A 19,133-nucleotide genomic window follows, 5' to 3' on the forward strand; every position below is an offset into this window, starting at 1 on the left:
CACATGCACATTTTGTATACGATGTCAGAGTTAAAAAGCAAAGCAAGCTTATTAGAGGCTTTAAACAAATTAAATCAATCCTTTATATGGTTACAAAGAAACCTGGAATCAACTTACCCAAAATTTCACTAGTTCTAAAAGCACATTGAGTTCTCAAAATAGAGCTGCTGTGGTTCGCTAAAACATTGAAATAGAATGCAAAAACTGCAATTTGCTGAACGCATTTCAGCCACAAGAGGTCCTCTTCAGCATAAAGATAGTGAGTTGTTGCTTTTCCTGTTTTCTAGAAAGTTGCAGCCAACTGAGGTGTGTTCCACCAACCCTGTTGATGAATATGTGAAAGTTTAGGATTTTATACTGCATGTGCAAACCTTTATACTTTTGAATGTCATTTGTCTTGGATTGTCTGTTCACCTAGTTTGGCAAGGCTGTGTTGGGACTCTTCTGGCTGCAACCCTTTGTGCTCTTACATGGGAGTGAATTCCATTGAGCACACAGGCAGGTTCATCTGCATCAACAGGCATAGGATTGCACTGTCAGTTTATCTGTAATAATTTGGTGTCCTTCACAAACTTGTCTCCCTTTCTGCTCACACCTGCTTCCAGATTATTCATAGTACCAGTCCCAGAACTGATACTTGAGAGGAACTTCCCCTATCTGTTTTCCTCCACTGTGAACACGGTCCACTTATTCCTACACTCTGTCTCCATTTCATTGACCAGTTTCTGATCCAGAGGACCTATCCCCTTATCCAGAGACTGAAAGCTCAGTCTTATGCATGTCTACTCAGACATAAGCCCTGTTGGGTTCAATAGGACTTACACCCATGTAAGTGTGTATAGGATTGCAGCCTTAATTTAGCTTTTGGTGAGAGATTTTGTCTACTAGCCCACTTCATTTCATTTGTTCATTCACTTCATTTATGTTGACACTTCCAAAAATTTCTAAAAGGTTGGTAAGGCAGGAATTACTGTTGCAGAAGCCAACTGGATTCCTGTTCAACAAGGCTGTTATTCTACACTATGTAGCACTTATCTGTGTATACTGCTAGAACACAGATGTTTCAAGGTATAAGGAAGCATGAGTTGTTGTGTAACTGCTTTCATTCCTTTGTTGCAAGATGCCAGTGATGGTGGACGTTCACACAAGACAGTCTTGGACCGCTGGAAAGAATCGCTTCTTTCTTCAGCTAGCCTGTCCCAAATTTTCCTTCACCTCTCAACACTGGAGCGTAGTGTAATCTGGTCTAAATCTATTTTAAATGCTCGCTGCAAAATGTGCAGGAAAAAAGGAGATGCTGAAAGCATGGTGCTTTGCGACGGTTGTGATCGAGGCTATCATATCTACTGTATCAGACCAAAGCTCAAGGTAACCAGAGTGTGATCCTATTTTAATCTTTTGCCTAAATAGTGGTGTGTTACTAATGCATGCTGCCTCTGTTAGGCTGTTCCTGATGGAGACTGGTTTTGCCCAGAATGTCGACCAAAGCAGCGTTCCAGGCGCCTCTCGTCCCGACAGAGATCTTCTCTAGAAAGTGATGAGGAGGCTGAAGAACAGGTGGAAGAGGAGGAAGATGAAACACCATATGAGGAAGAGGGACAAAGTGAGGAAGAAGATTCTGAGTATGAGGATGATGACTCTGATTATCAAGATGATGATGAAAAAAGGTAAACGGGGAGCCAGCTCAGTCTTATTCAGAGTAGATAGGACTTCCTAGGACTTTCATGCCTTCAAGGGCTTTCCCGTTGACCTCCACATGGAGGGCAGTTTGCACACCCACTGCCCTCCTGAGGTCTGACTGGCAATTGCATGCAAGGGGCCTTCTTGGCAGTTGCCATTGCCGCGTAGAATTACCTACCATGATAAGGCAGGTTGTCCCTTGCCATTGTTTCTCTGGAGGCTAAAGACTTTGTTCATTCTGCAGTCTTGTCAATTTTGATTTTTGGCAGTTCCTCTGATTTTTTGTTGTTGTTGTTGAGAGCCCTCTTGTTTTAGAGTTCCACTCACATTTCCCCAGAATGTTTTCCTTGTGATACAATGTATGTTAACAGTTATCCCTGCTTAAAAAAATTCTCATCTTTTAGATATTGTCTAAATATGAAATGTTGCAAAATGTTGCACTTGATGTCAATATTAGTAGTGTGAAATTGGCAAAAAGCAACTTTATAGTCTGTGTTGGCTACATGCCAGTCCCACTGAGTTGCATAAGATTGCAATCCTATATCAGCTTACCTGGGAGTAAGTACCATTGAACTCAGTAGAGCTTACTTCTGAGTAGACATGCATAAGATTTGTACTGAAAGATATATATTCATGCAGGCTAATAGAAACTCCAGTTCCAGTTCTCCCATTGCAGCCTGTGATTAGAAGGGCTGAATATTATATAACTTGACATGGTGCATACTGGGCAGAACCTCAGTGTTGAATTGTCACCTTTGAACAGAGGTTCTCAAACTCTCCCTGGCAGTTTGGAAACCTGTAAGTGTTTGCGGAGGAGGGAAGGGGGCAGCAACACAATCGGGATGATCATGCTGGGGGGGATGGGGATTTTTCCAACTTGGGATCGCTATGGCTCTCTGGAGAGCCTGCGACCCTCTCTGCAAGCCTCTTGGCAGCTTCATAGTGCAGTAAAGAGGGGGAAAAACCCATGCGTCTGGTTTCACAATGAAAACAGGAAGTGGGATTTTCCCCCTTTTAATAGCACCTTGAAGCTGCTGGGAGGGCTGCAGAAGGGGTTGCAGGCTCCCCTGATGCTCCAGAGAGCCATAGCGACCCCCAGGTAAGTTGGAAAAACCCTGTCCCTCCCCAGCAGCATCATGATAATCCCAAATGCATTGCTGCAGTTGCTGTCACCCTGCCCCTTAAGGGCGCAGCTGCAGAATTCTCCTGACTGGGGCATTGCAGCACCCTAGTTTGAGAACCTCTGCCTTTGAAGAATGGAGGGAGTAAAGATGTTACCTGTTAACTGTCATGTTATGTGACACCACTATGTGACTGGTTGCAGTGTACCCAAATCAAGGAAACCTCAGGTAAAGCTTCCATTGAAAACCAGAGCAACAGCAAAACTTGCCACCTCCATCTCCGGTCAGTACAGTCAGCGGCAGGGTCCTGGAAGATACAGTTCCAGGAGTCAGCAGAATACGCCAAAGCAAACGGGATCTTCACGTAAAGCTACTGGAAAGGGCATAAGGAAGACCAAGTCTGCTCCTCCCTCGGTAGCAAAATCCTTAAGACTTATCAGCCGCATGACTCGTCAGACTCGAAGCTTGTTGCAAGCAGATGCCTTCATAGAGTTGACCAGTCCACGGAGGCGACGCAGAGGTAGGGCGACGGCAGACAATACACCAGAAAGCAGTCCTTGCAGCTCTCTGGGCTTCAGAATTGTTAACGTTACAGACTCAGAGGCACAGAAAATCCCTCCAATTTCTTCTACGCAAGGTTCTCCTCAGGATGGTGCACCTAAAAAGCGGGGTCGGAAACGACAATCTGTGGGTAAGATGAATTCATGATTTAAAACAACACTGATGATAGAATGGACTCTGGTTGTGGGGATGCTGGAGATCTGAGGCACCTGGTGAAACAATTGCAGAGCCTCTTTGCTTCTGCTTGTGCATGCCTGCAGACCCAATGAAGCAGCATCAGCACACGCAAAGCTGAATGGTTGGCTCTCTTGCCCGGCATAGTTAACATTAAAACAGAGAGATTGAGTCCTGTTTGACTGTGTGTTGCTGAGCCACAATCACAGTCCTGCAGCTTCTGTAGGTCAAGACTCCTTTTCAGTTGCGTGCCTGCCATAGACTTCCCTGGGGCAAATGCCCCAGGCGCCAGCTGCTAGGACCCCTCAGAAGCCCCTCTGAGGCTCCCGACAGGGGTGGAAACTGTGCTTCCAGTTTGCCGGAAGCACAGTTTATAGTGCTGGGTAACACAGATGTGTCCCAGGCATGGAAGGAGGTCATGCGAGGCTCTGTGAGCCTCTGGTGAGTGGGGGAGGTGGATTTCTGCATGGGAGGGCGCCATCGCAGAGCTTTGCCCTGGGGCTGTGGAGGTCCATGGCTGCTCCTTTTGTTTCCTCCATGCCCATCTCCCATTTTGTCAAGCCCTTCTGGGGAGGAAGAAGAGCTAGCTGGAGAACCAAGAAGGTGAAGAATATTGAGTGGCTCCTACCAATACACTGGGAGGCTTTCCTAGCCTGACCAGTGATCGCCAGTATAGAGGAGTGGTTCAGTTGGGTTGCAGTTTTATCTTTTTGAGATTACTTTGCTGCTCTGCTTTCGCTACCCTCAGCCAATAGCCAAGATGGAAGCTTATTTTGAAACTGACTGGAATAGTCAAAACTAGCTTTAATGCCCAGAGAAGCCACCACACACATATATGCTCCCCTATGTCAAAAGTCATGCTTAAAAATTGACCCTGAAAACCTGCGTCAGGGTCAATACAGTAAATAAAAAGGAAGCTTCTGGGAAACTTATAGGAAACTTAGCAGCTGTCTGGGGGTAGTGGAACTGGACTGAGAAGCAGGACACTGAGGTGGAGGAAAAAGGATAATTTTTATGAGTAATTACAGTATTCAGAGGCAGCCATTTTAGCTTCATCTCTAAACAGGAAGAGAAGTTATGGCACTTATGAAAATTGTAGTCTGTACAAGGGTTGCTGCTATGGAAGTGCAGCTCTGTACTTCTCACAACTCCCATAAGTACCTTCAACTCCCTGCCAGTTTGGAGAAGAAGATAAAATGCCTCCTTTTCTTTTTCTTTTTGCTGCTGCCTCAGAACAATTCCTGGCAAGTAAGAATTTCACACACCCCTCAGTTTAGAGGTCTAGTTTTTAAAGCACCAGGATGTAATCCTCATTCCCATCTGAAACAAAATCCCAGGCTACAATTAAGTGCACCATTACTTAAGAATAACACCCATGGAAAGCAGTGGTGTCTACTTCTGAGTAAACAGGGTTGCAAATGTGTGTAGTTGTGCTTGCTCATGCTCATTCCTTCTTGCATGTCTCTCCACTGTGAATTGAATTGCACACTCCCAGCTATGTGTTTTATGCTGCATGTTATATGTAGAGCCTCTAGCTTAACACACCAGGCACCTTAAAGAAGGATTTGATTAATGGTTCTGCAGGTATATTGTTTACACTGCACTTATGCTGATAGTGTTTACAAAAATGTTGTGAAGACCAGAATTTTAAAAGTTAATGAATAAAACATATAATATCTTAGGATATTTTAAATAAATTGGAGACTGTACAGTTCTTGGTAACAGTTACTGGTAGGTTATTTTTCAGGATCTGACCTCAGATAAAATCAGACAAATTTATACACCCCCCTCATTCCCCCCCCCCCGACTTATCTGATGGTCATACAAAATTCTGTGATTTTTGGCTCAAAACCTGCTGTTGTCTTAAGTGAGATTGACTTATAGGCGGGTGTCTGCAGTATATTCTGCGAGTGCATAAAAGAGATGTGTTTGTGCCTGGTTTAGTGAGCAGCATGAGATACCAGCGCACCGTTCTTTTTCCTGAATGAGAATCAACTTTTTCATTATCTTAAATGAAGCCAGCCCTTTTGGATGACGTGGAAGTATCATTACTTTGTACCAAACTTTAATTGTCAAAAGTCTTTCTTCCCTTAGTTATGCCCCTCCCCCATTTCAGATGCACAAAGTATCTAGTTCTGTAAATTGTCTCTGACTGTCATATGCAGTGGGTGTGTTTTTCCTTGGGGGAACACTTTGAATGGTGAAGGTAAGCCTCCCTTGGACTTCTCATCCTTGGCTGTAGCACTTGGTTAGGGGCATATAGTATGTTCTTGTGCATTGTTTAACGCCAGCATTGTGTATGGAGCAGTTCTGTGATGCTGTTCTTCCTCCCCCAGAGCCTCCTCAAATGCCACTGAATAGGCGGAGTTCAGGTCGTCAGGGTGGAGTCCATGAGTTGTCTGCTTTTGAGCAGCTTGTTGTGGAACTAGTGCGTCATGATGACAGCTGGCCTTTTATGAAGCTAGTCTCCAAAATTCAGGTAACTGGGTTGAGCTTAGAATGGCAGAGAGTGAACTTGAATTGGCATTTACTAAAATCCAGGGATAATCAGTCACTATGGGTGCAATTCTGAGGCGCCCATGGACCGGTGCAAGTCCCTTGCACCAGCCCAGGAGCATTGCAAAGTTCCTCAGGAGAAAGTCAGGCTGGCACTCAGAGGTGTGCTGACCTCCGGAGGCTGACATAAGCCTCTGCACCAGCTTCCTCGGCTTGACTTGTGTTATCCCGGGGGTGGGCAGGCAGGGGGGAGCGGGAGGCGGGACTGGGATCCAGCACTTATAGAATATCTCAGGAGGTGGTGCAAGTCCAAGGAGACCCATTGGGGCAAAGGCACCTAACCTGGAGGTAAGGGGAAAAGTTTCCCCTTGCCTCTGACTGATCTGCCTTGGGCTCCTATCCTGCGCTGGATACAACGCAAGCCTCTTGGCTTGCCTGTTCCAGTGCAGCGTAGGATTGCGCCCTAAATGTAAGAATAGAGATGTGCAGTTGAAACTTGGTCTCTGTACGTGAGCTATCTGAATTAAGTGGGTTGACTTGACTAATTACTGTTAGGATATGCCTTGGAGACAACCTTGTTTTCATTCACTCATGACATTAGAAGATGGAAATCTTATAGAATACCTGGGCTAATGTACTATTTATGATAACATGGAGGTATTTGAGTGCTATGGAAGATGGTTAATGACACAAGAAAAGTAGCGCTATTTCATTTCAGAATTAAAATTATTCAACTTTTTTGACTTAATAATTTGTGTCAGTTTTATCTGCCTTCATGAAGTGCTGTGGTTAGGCCAAGTCATGAAGGTAAATCCTGCAGTTATAGGGCAAAGTTCCAGTGGGAGTTACAAATGAAACATATGTTCATCTTTGAAGGAAAGAATGTGGCTATATCCTTTTTTAAGAGGCCTGGGACTCGCTGCCATAGGAGCTTAGTGGGACTGTTGGATTGCTTGTTCTCTAGCATATTGTGTTAATCTTCACATCCTACTGATGAGAGATTTTGCCCATTATAATGAAATAAGCACTTTACATGTAATAGAAACTAAAATAATGGTGCTCTAGAAAGGGCAGTTTTGATGCACAAATATTAATTTGCTTTGAAGTCTTACAGAAAAATGTAGTAAATTAATAAATGAGCTCTTTTGGGTCTCAAAAGTAAGCAATGTGGTGTTGGATTGTAAAACAAACTAATGTTTACAATGTTGGATTGTAAAACAGACTAATTTGGATGTGAAACCAAGAAATTGTGGAAAGTGTTATAAACTGTACAATATCAAGGCTGCAATCCTATACATGCTTAACATGGGTGTTCTACTGAACATATGAGGCTTACTTCTGAGCAGATCCACATAAGATTGTGTAGGGGAAAATATAGCAAACCCTTTATTGAGTTCTGCAGTGCAGAAATGTTGCCATTTTTCTGTGAAAAAAGAACTTGTGGTCCAGTGCTTTTCTGCTTTGTTAGTAGTTCATTGGCTTGCTTGAATGTAAAGCTTGAACATTTTAAAAAATGCTCATTTGGACATAATTATTTGCTTGAAATTCAAAAACTGGTCTTTCAAGAGGTGGCAGACTAGGAATATGTGAAACATCTACCACCATTGCTCCAAAGTTTTGTGCTTGCCAAAAAAGACTAGAAGTCAAACAATAAAAGGCTGCCTTCTTGACTAGGCAGGTTGAAAGTAATATAAGTTTCTAAATGATGCTTCTTAAACTATGCAATTTACTAGCCCTGAAATTCAGAATTTTTTTTAATTGTTTGAAGTGGTCTTTTGTATTGTTACTCTTACAACAATAATAATTGTTTGCCTTTTAAACCCGAAATTCAGGTACCAGACTACTATGATATCATCAAAAAACCGATTGCCTTAAACATAATCCGTGAAAAAGTAAACAAATGTGAATACAAATTGGCATGTAAGTAAAGGATACTGAAATAATTCTGTTTACATAATTCCTTTTTAAGCACAGTTCAATTTACATAGCATCTTCACATTCCTAAGATAGTGTCTCATTTCTGGAAAAAATCTGAAGTGTACTTCTAAGGCCTTCCAAAGCTCAGAGAGGCCACACGCAACCTCTTGAGCTTCAGAAGGTCTCCAGGAGGCCTTAGAAATGCACTTCCTGTTTTTCTGAAAACTGGAAGTGAACTTCCAAGGCCTTCCAAAGTCTTCTGAGGATTGTGAAGGCCACGTGCGGGTCTCAGGCCACATGTGGACCTCAGACCACCTCCCTGGTGCAGCCCTGCCTGTGAATTTCATTATCCACAGTTTTTGGCATCCTCAGGGGTTCCAAAAATGGAACCCCATGGATACCAAGATTAGACTGTATATCCCTCTCAGTGGTTGTTTGCTGGTGTGTGTCTTGTTTTTTAGACTTTGAAGCTCTTTTGGGACAGGTGACCAAGGTTTTACTCCTTTGTTATATTAACTGTTTGGAGAGCTTTTTTCTGTTGAAAAGTGGTTGCTAAATATAATAGTTTCCCTTCTTCCCATACAGTGGAGGAAAATTCCCAATTCATTACAGGAGCTCAGGGCCTGGGCCACCAGCAATAGGTATTCAAGGTATTGCATTAGCACAAGGCTAAGCATAATTTACTTCTAGCACACACAACTGGGTTCCACTCACAAATGGAATTTCACTGTTGGCTTTTTTGTTAAATATTTAGGAACTACAGTGGACTCTCACTTTACAGTCAGATCGCTTTACAGTGAGCTCTCCATTGTAAAACAAGGTTCACTATACAGTAAGTCTGCAGTTTTCAAACTCTCTGGGAGTTTGAAAAGTGTAGTAAGTTATTGCAAGGGAGGGGAGGGAGGCAGCAGGGGCGGGGGGAAGGCAGCGATGTGATACCCAGGATCATGCCGCTCAGGGGGGCTGCAGGGACTGGGATGCACTGACCAGTCCCTGCAGCATTGTCCTGGGGGTGTGGGGAGCCCTGAGTGAGTGCCTGTAGGGCTCCCCAGCTGGTTTGAAGTGAAAGTAGCGTGATCGCGCTCCTGCAAAACCTTAAGAGGCCAGGGCCTCAGGCTCGCGAAGCCCCAGTCTGAATGCCACTGCAGTGAGTTATTCACTTTACAGTAGGCTCAAGATTGCTGTCAACAGGACCTTGTGGAGGATAAGCCAATCAGTGAGGCAAATGCAAACCATTGGTAGCATCTCAGCCCACAGCAGCTTTTTAAATATTGTGGCTGCATGCATGGAGGAAAAGACACAGCCTTGTAATTTGTGTTTTATAATTACAACATTGTGTAAACTGATAACCGTGGCCTCTAAAGTGCGCAGTAGGTACCATTAAGTTACCTTTTAGAGGAAACTGGCTTAGTTCTCTGGCAGAAACTTCAAACTTCTGAGCCTGGAATGAATTACCAAAAAACAATGTGTTATTGGGTTCACACTGCAGTATTTTCACAATACAATTGTGTCTCTGGAGCAGATTACTATTAGAATTACTATTAGAACTATTAGTGGCCCACTGTATAGCATTGGGGATAATCTATAGATTTTGTGCACTCAACACTTTCTCTATTTTTTCTTCTAGCGGAATTCATTGAAGATGTTGAACTGATGTTTTCAAACTGCTTTGAGTATAACCCACGCAGTACAAGTGAAGCAAAAGCTGGAACAAGACTTCAGGCATTTTTCCATGTTCAGGCTCAAAAGCTTGGACTTCCTCTTACGTTTAATAACGTGGACCTGGCTGCTCCAGCAGCCAAAAAATCCCGAATCTAAATCTTCCTTCTAAAGGACTTGGAGGCATCCTCTGTTTTCATTGAAAATGAAACACTTAAATCATGCAGCCATAGAAAGCAATAACATCTGCCACTCCTGGGAGGTGTGGCCTGCACTATGTTCTCAATTTATTAAGCACTCAGGAGAATGTAGGAAAGATTACCTTTGCTACAGTTTTTGTTCTATGTCTAATATAGATGTGTATTGAATACAGTACTGGTTTACAGTAGATTTTGTACTTTTGAAGACCATTTTTGTGTCTTGCCAGAAATATTTTTCTTCAGCACCAAATGATATTGTCAAATTATTTAGATTTGTAGGAGCTGTAACATTGTGAGGGCTCGAATTAGGATAAAATCATCTGCAATACAGCAGACAAGTGAAATGTCTGAAGTCACTTGAGCATAAGTGTTTGACACTACACGTGAATAAGTACAATTTTATATCCTTTAAATTACTGTGCCAGTGCTGGTTGGAGAGATTCAGTCTGACTTTATTAAGTAGATATTTATTTAGCATTCAATTGATTTGTTAATTTGTTTTCTATTTATAAAATTTTTACTTTTGAGGACAAAGAGTTCCTTAACTTCCTGTTTTTTTGCGTGTGTGATGTTTAAACCTCTAATGATCAGTTAATTGCCCTCCCTCTGCCTGGCAGTTCTCCCAGAAAAAAATACAGTTCTGGAAGTTTCTAAGTTTTATTTGTACAACTTGAGTGCAAGAATAAAATAAAGCATTTTTCAAAGTACTGATGGCTTCTTTCCATTTTGTTACCCTATTGGATGAAAGAGAGTAGATGGTTGGATATTTCCCAAAATGATTTTTATCTGATCTTCCATCCTATTCTCTGGCTGATGGTTCTCACCAGGGGGTTCCTGGAGACATCTGCAGAATAAGGGCCTTTCACAAAAGTAAGACTTCTTTGTTTAATTTCACTGAAAACCTCAAAAAGGTCTTGATGCCACTTTCTAAAATTCAGATCCCCAAGTGCCAAATAACTTTCTCCCCTGAATTTTGGGTAATTTCAAATCTGGGGAACTCAAAAGCTAAAGCTGGGCCCCTGCAGACTGGCAGTTGCCAGAGCGAAGCCGTTGGGCCACCTGTCAATCCTCTGACTTGCAGCACAGCTACATCGCTTGTGCCGGAAGCTCTTTCCAGCCCTTAAGCCAGAAATTGGCAGCAGGAGCCCGAACCGCTGTTGGTGTTCTTGGCTTGTGCAGTTCCACCAAGCATAGCCCTCCAGGGATCTTTTTGCTGCTGGATTCCCTGCGCTGGGCTGGAGCAGGAGGTGTCTCTCAGTGCAGCCTGGTCCACACTTTCCATTGACTCTAGTGGGACTTACACAGGAGTAGACAGGCATAGCAATGGGCTCTTGGGAAGGCTGCTCTGTTCTCAACTGTCTGTTGCTCCCGCGGCTGTGCAGAGGAGGCTTCCTGGACTCTAGAGCTGCCCTTCCTCCCAACCCTGGTTGATTGGGGGGGGGGGCTGAGCCATTCAAAGCTGGGGGGGGGCTGAGCCATTCAAAGCTTGGAGGCCACTTTCAAAAAAGGTGCTGCAGAGGCTGCCAGCGGGGGGGGGCTCCCTGCAGGACCTGGTCCTCTGCCCCGGCTGTGCTCCCACTGGCTCCAGCGGGCCTGGGCCTCCTGCCTGTTCAACAAGTGCCCTTCCGCTCAGCCTCTTTTCCTGCGGCTGCTGCTGCCCGTGGGCGGGTGGGCAGCAGGGACTGGCCCCGCCCTATCGGGGCGTGGCCTTTCCGCCCCGCGCCGGCCTCTGCGGCGGTGGGCGGGGCCGCGGCACGTGGGAGCTGCTCCGCCCCGCCCGGCCCCGCCCCGCCGTCTGCTCAGTCAGCGCCTCAGCGCGGGCAGCAGCCTCAGGTCGCAGGCAGCGCCACGGGGACCCGGCACCATGGTAAGGGCGGCGGGGCCCGAGGCGGCCATCTTAGCCCAGTGCGAGCGCCCCGGGGGCGGCGGGGCCGCGCGGGACAAGGGCCCCCCCGCTCCCCTCCCCCCTCCGAGGGGCGGCGGCGCCCCTCCCCCGCCGCGCAGACAAAGGACGGGCTCGGCGGAGGGCCTGCCGGGAGCCTCGCCGCCTCCCGCGAGTAGGCCGCCGGCTGGGGGCGGCTCCGAGGCTCGCTCCGGCCCGCTCGCCTGCGAGGGACTCGCTTCCCTCACGAGCAGGCCCGGGAGGGGCCGGGCCGGGCCGGGCCGGGCGGCAGTGCAGCCCTCCGCGGCTCCTCTGGGACGCGCCCCTGCTGCCCGCTCCGCCCTGGCGCTGCCCCGGCGGAGGAGCAGGGCGCGGCTCTGCCTCCGGGGCCGTCCGGCTGGGGGTCGCGCCGACAGCTGCGGGGGCGCTCCGGCCTCCGCGCCGGAGTCTCCCGCCGCCACCACGAGAGGGGCCCGGGCGGCGCAGCTCGTGCGCAGCGGGGCTGGTGAGGCAGCGCCCCCCCCAGCCCCTCGGGAAGCCCGGCAGGTGGGCGAGGCAGAGCCTCCCTGTGGAGCCACGCGGAGCGCGTGGACTGCGTGTGCCTGGGCACCTCCCACAGTGGGAGGCTCTGCCTCAGCGCCCACCTCACATGCGGCAGCGCCTCATCTGCCTCCCCCTCACCGCACAGCCCTGTGCTGCTGCTGCTCCACCGGCTGCAGCAGCCCAGGACAGGCACGCCAGGCAGTGGCCCTCCTGATGAGCCTCAGGGGCACAGGCACTCCGGCCTGTGCTGTTTCCACTGCTGTCCCAGAAGCGGGACTCCGGCTCTGTCTGTGCGCCTGGAGCGACTGGATTCGGAGCCTGAAGTGGAACCTCCTGTATGCAAGTGTGAGAAGCAAACGCAGGAACCCTGAGGAACCTGCTTCTTCCAGCTGTCACTTCTTTCTCCTGCAGCACAGGCAGGCAGCCTTGGATGGGCAGTAAAAGCTTTGAATTCCTCCCCCCTCCCCGTTTAAAGGATGTGGTTAACTAAAAGCAGGACCTTGAAAATAATGACAGCAGTTCGGAAGAAAAAGCAAACTGGTGCCAGTTACAGCGCAGCAGTCTCGCGGGGGCTGCTTCTCATGGGGTCACCCCATGGCATTGCTGTAATGCCTAAAAACCCACAAGAATGGGTGGGGTGATGCGATAGACCTCTTTTACCAATGTATAACCCTTGAATGTGGGCCTGTAAATATTATAGCAGCCTATTGTGGGATGAACCCAGGGCAAAGCAGCTTCCAAGATGCAGCGTGTGTAAACAGCACTCGCGTCCACCCCAGCTGGACAAATTGTATTCTTTTTAAGCTCCACTTCTGTGAAGTTCACTTACTGTTGGAAGGAATTGTACACTCTGTCTTTGATTCTTTTCTCATGTAGTGACTTCATTGGAGTATTTATAGGGCAGCATTAAATAAAATCTAGGAATTTCAATACATAACTTTAAACCTGACACAATGCAGAAGGCATTTCTTTTGCTCCTCGAGGCTGACATCACTGCACAGAACTAGAATGATGACTGAGTTGGATATGAACTACTGTACTGCTGTTGCATTTGATTGTTTCAAGGGGAAATCCCTTAAATAAGTCAAATTACTTATGTTAGAATAGAAATACTGAGTTGTATCCTGAGGAAGCTGATCACGACTGAGCGCCGTTGAAATCAACGACATGAGTTAGTTATGACTAAGTTGAGGCCCATTGGTTTTATTAGGAATCTCAACTTCCTTAGGATATAATGCATTGGCTTTTTACAGCTGCCTATGTACAAAATACTCTGCTTCTAAAGGTGCAGTCCTTTACATGCATGCCTGTAAGACCCATTGAACACATTAGGACTGGCTTTAAACGTGTATAGAATTACGTTGCCTATCTCATACTTCAGGTTAAGTTCTTAGTGTGCCTTATGTTATTGAGTACTCCTTTGCTTTTAGAATAAAGTTATTCTAGTGAATGCTGTTTTGTTTTATTTTATAGGCTTCTGGAGTAACAGTGAATGATGAAGTTATCAAGGTGTTTAATGATATGAAAGTACGAAAATCTTCAACGCCAGAAGAAATTAAAAAAAGGAAGAAAGCTGTTCTTTTCTGTTTAAGTGATGACAAAAAACAAATAATTGTAGAAGAATCAAAGCAGATACTTGTTGGTGACATTGGCGACACAGTGGATGACCCCTACACATCCTTTGTGAAGCTGTTACCTCTGAATGATTGCCGATATGCTTTGTATGATGCAACATATGAAACAAGGGAATCCAAAAAAGAAGACCTGGTGTTTTTATTCTGGTGTGTAAAACAAAGGATTATTGTTGAAATAATTTAGTTTCCAAACTTCCGTGGGTTGAATAACAACTTTTCCCCCCTATCTGTAGGGCTCCAGAAAGTGCCCCTCTAAAAAGTAAGATGATCTACGCAAGCTCTAAAGATGCCATTAAAAAGAAATTAACAGGTACGTGCAGAAAACATCTTGTCAGGCAGCTTTGCAGTTAAGTCGTTTGGCCAGAACTAGTGACCGTTTCTTTTGGACAAGTAACTTGCTTAATTTACTTAAATGGGTGAGAGGTTGGCATATATCTGGTACTTCTCAGCAGGGCCATGCAGAGTTCTTTCAGGAACTGAAATACTGAATATGTCTGTCTATGTTCATTTGTGGTGTTTTTTTTTTTCAGGTATTAAACATGAGTGGCAAGTAAATGGTTTGGATGATATTAAAGACCGTTCAACGCTGGGAGAGAAACTAGGTGGCAATGTGGTGGTTTCACTTGAAGGGAAACCTTTATAAAAGGACAGAGAAGTGCCACCTGGAGCTTCCATTTCTGCAGCTCGTTCAATTGGAATAGCGTTAGTCCCTTTTGCCCCACCCTCCTGGACCCTGCCCACCTGAAGGAGACATCATTACATTAAGCAGTCTATAAGCGATCATCATTGGACTGTTTTTAAACCCGATAGTTTTATGTAGTATCCAAGGAATGCCTTCACATCATACTCGTAGCCAAAACTGATGTGGGCTTTCTTTGCAAGCGTGTACCATGAATGTGATAGTTAATGTGAATAGTCTAGCCAAGCAACAAAAGGTTTAAGCTACCTGATCGCCTTGACAGTATTTCCAGTGGTAGACTCTATTCAGTATTACCGTTGCACTTGATTGCAGTTCCACAAGGCTCTTGTGCATTCATACACCTCACCTGCCTTGACAAGCCTTTTTTTATTTGTGACATGGAAGCACATTACACTATGCATTTAAAGCACTTTTTTTGTAATATGTTTGGTTCTCCCCCACCCCCCAGGTATGCCAATTAAGTTTCTGTAACTGTGTAATCAAACTGTTGTAGGACCTCAGTCTTTATTCCTGTTACAGGCATATCTTTATAAATGAAGTAGCTGTTACGATGCCTTTTTGTTTTCCATTGAATGTACACTACTGAACAAATGAAGGAACTATCTGTTTACCATGCAAGTCTTGAAACATTAAAGATGTTTTGTAAAACATCAGTCATCACGGCAATTTCTGTATAAAAAGAGCCTTAAATGGAACGCTGTTTTTGAGATCAAATCTGTTGGCCACGTTGCAATAAAACTTGTGGCTTATTACAGAATGTTCCCTTGTTTTCATTGAAAAACATAGACTGAACTATGCATGCGCAAGTTTTTTTTCAGCAATACTTTTCACGTATATTTGACAATTCTACTCAATTTCAGGAATGAGTCTTTCTGTATTTCTAAGCCTGCTGTAAGCACGATTGGTGAGATAGATTCCCCCAGAACCTCTGCTCATCTTAATATGTTGCCATTGGTAGAAGGCAGTTAGGCCAGCAACTTAGTACTTGTAACACAGTACATGGGAAGAGAAATTATTAGCTACCTAGTGCATTGTCACTGAGCCCTTCTTGCTGCTTTAAGTGTTTAGGATCGTACATACCCTTTCTTTTGTCTAGCCACAGGGCAACTGCTCTCCAGTTAACTTTTGTGCTAACAGGACGGGAAAGCTTTCATAGCTACTAAGTCTTGCATCAGGGACATGACTTGGCCAAGAGCCAAATGCAGCTCTCCTTATAGAGAATTTGATCTGCTCTGTGCGAGCAGGCCTCCGTTAGCCAGAGCTATTTATGGCAAACACATGCTTTTGTATCTTGTCATCAGTTCTCCACAAATGGCAAAACTGGACATGATTCTCCTGGTATGCATAAAGGAACTCTGCTAGGCACCCAATCACTGCTGAAGTGTACATACCACTCCAAGGAATGTTTTCATCAAAGGAGAGAAACCGAAAACTGTTAGGATTTCTCAAGAGAAAGTGGTAGAGAGCAGAAGTAAAGCTCATTGGATGTTAACTTGCTGATGTTTTACTCAGTCCGGGGAAAGAAATGGACAGGCAGCAATAGTAAACATGTTTGTAAACTGAACTATGTCGTAATTTTCAGATTGTTTCCCTGTAGAACTTTAACTATTTCAAGCTTTCAGCTGTTCTCTGACTTGCTAGAAGTGAAATGTATAGCTTTTAAAGACCGACTGAACTCTTACAGAATTTAAGTCATGCAGAATATTGACTTGCTAGTCATTAGGGTTTTGTAGAGGGAAGAAAGAAATTTGAGTTACAGGAGAAAAACACTTGGGAAGTGTTCCTTGTCCTGTGTGTTTCAGATTCTGCCATGTGTGCCTGTAAAAGCCTGACTGGTACAAATGTCTTCTATTTGCTCATTAATTTTGTCTAGGGATGAACTGGTTCCATTCTAAAATTATAATGTGCTTAAAATGTTTTATTGGAGAAAACTCAAATGCTTTAAACTCAGACTTCAAAATGACTTTTAAAAAATCTGTACAGATCCATTTTTAGCCCATCTGCAGTATAAAGCACTGGTTTTCAGTTTCCGTAATCCTCTGCCAGTAATGTAATTGGTGTGTGCAAATTGTACTGAACAGATGTCTGGGGCTTTGGAACTGAATATTGGAGAATACATTTAGTTTAAAAATGAGTATAATTCAGTCAGAAATTCCGTGTGGATTTCTGTGAAATGTTGATAGAAGCAGAGAACCCTGTATAACCAGTTTGATCCAAAAGTTCTATAGCCTGCTTACTGATTTGAGATCCAGTCCAGCATACTATAACTTGCTTTTGGAAATGCAGCTACGAACCTTGCTGCTTGGACAATAAAACAAACGAGAGACAGCTGGTGTGTGTTCCAAATGGGCTGTCAGCTGTTGTTTTCTGTCATGCAAACTGATGAAGGCCTCATTGTGACTTAAGAGATTGAAGGAGAGCTTCGCAGTTTGAACATCTTGTGTATATGTGACATGGGGGGGGTCAGCTTCAGTTACTTTATTGATAAAGAAATGTTAAATGTTTTCATGGTAGTACTGAAAGCCTTCAGAGAAACCACCTTTCTTTTAAAAATGTATTCTGTTCTTTTAAAAATGTGAACAGTCTTAGGGCCCAATCAGCACTGATGCAGCCCCAAGGAAAGGAAACAAATATTTTCTTACTGTGAGGAGGCTCTGTGACTGCTCCACCACCACAGGATGCAGTGCATGCCCCGTTGATACAGGAAGATGGACTAGATGGGTCTATGGCCTGATCCAGTGGGGCTGTTCTTATGTAATACAACTGCATTAGTACTGGAAAATTGGATAGGATTGGGCCTTTAGTTTAAATACTAAAAACATGAAGATGTAACATACGAGTTGATAATTCTAAAAGGAAAACACACAGCTAATAAAGTAAGTGAGGCTGAGGTTAGGGGCGACTTTAATCACCTTTACTACTGTCACTATAGTAAGTTGACACTGGGTACACTTTGGGTTCATCAAAAAATTAATGTGACTTTAAGCTTCGTTTCAGTTTTCCCTCAGAAATTACTTGCTTTAATTCAGATGTAATTAAGGGCACAATCCTATGCATGTTTACTCAGAAGTAAGTCTCATTGTGTTCAATAGGTCTTACAGGAAAGTGTGCATAGGGTTGCAGCTTCACAGCCCAATCCTATGCATGTCCACTCAAAAGTAAGTCCCATTTGTAAGTAAGTCAATGGGGCTTACTCCCAGGAAAGTGTGGATAGGATTGGGCTGTAAGCTACATAGTGAAAGGAATGTATATTACTTTGGATATTGCAAACCTCTGGATTTGGCTTTGAATAAACCAGATTCTCAACTTGACAAGTTTAACTTAAGGTTAGTGAAAGGTGTTTTTATTTGTCTCATTACTAATATCAGACTACATCGTGCTTTACAGAGCAACATGAATAAGCACTCAGGTTCCTGAGCTGAGAATTTAAGAGTTAAATTTTTACAGTGGAGGACAATGGATAACAGAAGAAGAGAAAGACAGAAGGAAATACTGGGCACAAGTGAGAAAGGCAAGGATAACGGGTGCTTGTGAGCAAGTGCAGTTACCGGTATTAAGCATGCTTGTGGTTGGGAATAAGGACTAAAGCAGCGTTTCTCACCAGTGATACTTGAGGTGGTGTCCGGTGGTACTTGCAGGACCCCGCAGAGCTCAAAAAAGCTCCCCTGTCTGCCCTGAGCTTCTGACTGGTGTTTGTTGCATTGCAACTGGCCTCCCAATAAGGAAGTAACTCATGATGACATTGCCAGCTACTTCTGCTGGTACTTCCAAGAGGTGTACCATGCGAAATGGTACGGCAGGGGACAGACGTTGAGAAACACTGGACTAAAGGGTTATGTGGAAAACTGGAAAATTTGTTGACGCTAAAACACTTAGTTTGAACCTGTGTTTGTGTTGCATAACTGGCAACTATGCGTGTGAGATAGTCCAGGATCAGAACTGCAGCATGCGGGGATGGAATCCTTACTGCTGTGTGGCAGTCCTGATGAAAATACACCCCCCCACAAGCTGCCCAAGGGAAGCTGCCCTCCCAGAGCTGATGGCTAATGGGCATGTGATGCAATACACACTTCTGTGCACTTTATCTCTTACCTTAATCGGCGCCCTGCAGTCATTTAAGTAAAAACCACTACAGGTGGGGCTTTGGTATCCAGGGGGGATCTGTTCTCAGACCCCCTCCCCCCTGAAATACTGAAAACAGATCATAAGCAAATCCCTGGTTTTTGGCCCCTTAGGCCCTTCAAAGGCAACTGACCAGAGCACAGTTCCAGTTGCCTTTGGAGGATTCAGGTTGGGCAAAGTCTGAGGAACGGATCCAGGTGGAGCCAGATCGGCTGATAGGATAAGTAGGCTCAACCTGTACAACTAAACACAGAGATACATGTTCAAGGCCCAATCCTATCCAACTTTCCAGCGTTGATGCAGCCATGCCAGTTGGGCATGTGCTGCATCCTGCAAGGGGGAGGCAGTAACAGAGGCCTCCTCAAGTTAAGGGAACATTTGTTCTCTTATTGTGGGACTGCAGTGCAGTTGCATTGGGAACATTTGTCCCCTTACCCTGAGGCT

General features: G+C 44.9%; 2 protein-coding genes and 1 long non-coding RNA gene across 3 annotated transcripts in view; 2 read left to right on the top strand and 1 right to left on the bottom strand.

The window, feature by feature from the left end:
- The window catches only part of BAZ1A (bromodomain adjacent to zinc finger domain 1A), a 45,430-nt gene extending 34,915 nt beyond the window's left edge, over window positions 1-10,515 (top strand). Inside the window, exons 22-27 of the mRNA XM_066614927.1 lie at window positions 1,121-1,368; window positions 1,444-1,667; window positions 3,005-3,492; window positions 5,873-6,015; window positions 7,865-7,952; window positions 9,577-10,515. Of these exons, the coding sequence (XP_066471024.1) occupies window positions 1,121-1,368; window positions 1,444-1,667; window positions 3,005-3,492; window positions 5,873-6,015; window positions 7,865-7,952; window positions 9,577-9,767 (1,382 nt within the window). The 3' untranslated portion in view covers window positions 9,768-10,515. The remainder of the gene's footprint in view (window positions 1-1,120; window positions 1,369-1,443; window positions 1,668-3,004; window positions 3,493-5,872; window positions 6,016-7,864; window positions 7,953-9,576) is intronic.
- Window positions 1,085-18,257, bottom strand: LOC136640097 (uncharacterized). Its single transcript, XR_010793760.1, has 3 exons — window positions 18,169-18,257; window positions 9,339-9,390; window positions 1,085-3,459 (listed from the first exon to the last, which is right to left on the bottom strand). It is a non-coding gene; the product is annotated as an uncharacterized lncRNA (long non-coding RNA).
- On the top strand, window positions 11,568-15,324 carry CFL2 (cofilin 2). The gene is made up of 4 exons (XM_066614915.1): window positions 11,568-11,675; window positions 13,707-14,014; window positions 14,101-14,177; window positions 14,398-15,324. Exons 1-4 carry the CDS (start codon window positions 11,673-11,675, stop codon window positions 14,508-14,510), a joined length of 501 nt encoding a protein of 166 aa, XP_066471012.1. The 5' UTR covers window positions 11,568-11,672; the 3' UTR covers window positions 14,511-15,324.
- Window positions 18,258-19,133: the final 876 nt, after the last annotated feature.

Source organism: Tiliqua scincoides, chromosome 1, assembly GCF_035046505.1.
Source record: "Tiliqua scincoides isolate rTilSci1 chromosome 1, rTilSci1.hap2, whole genome shotgun sequence".
NCBI lineage: Eukaryota > Metazoa > Chordata > Lepidosauria > Squamata > Scincidae > Tiliqua > Tiliqua scincoides.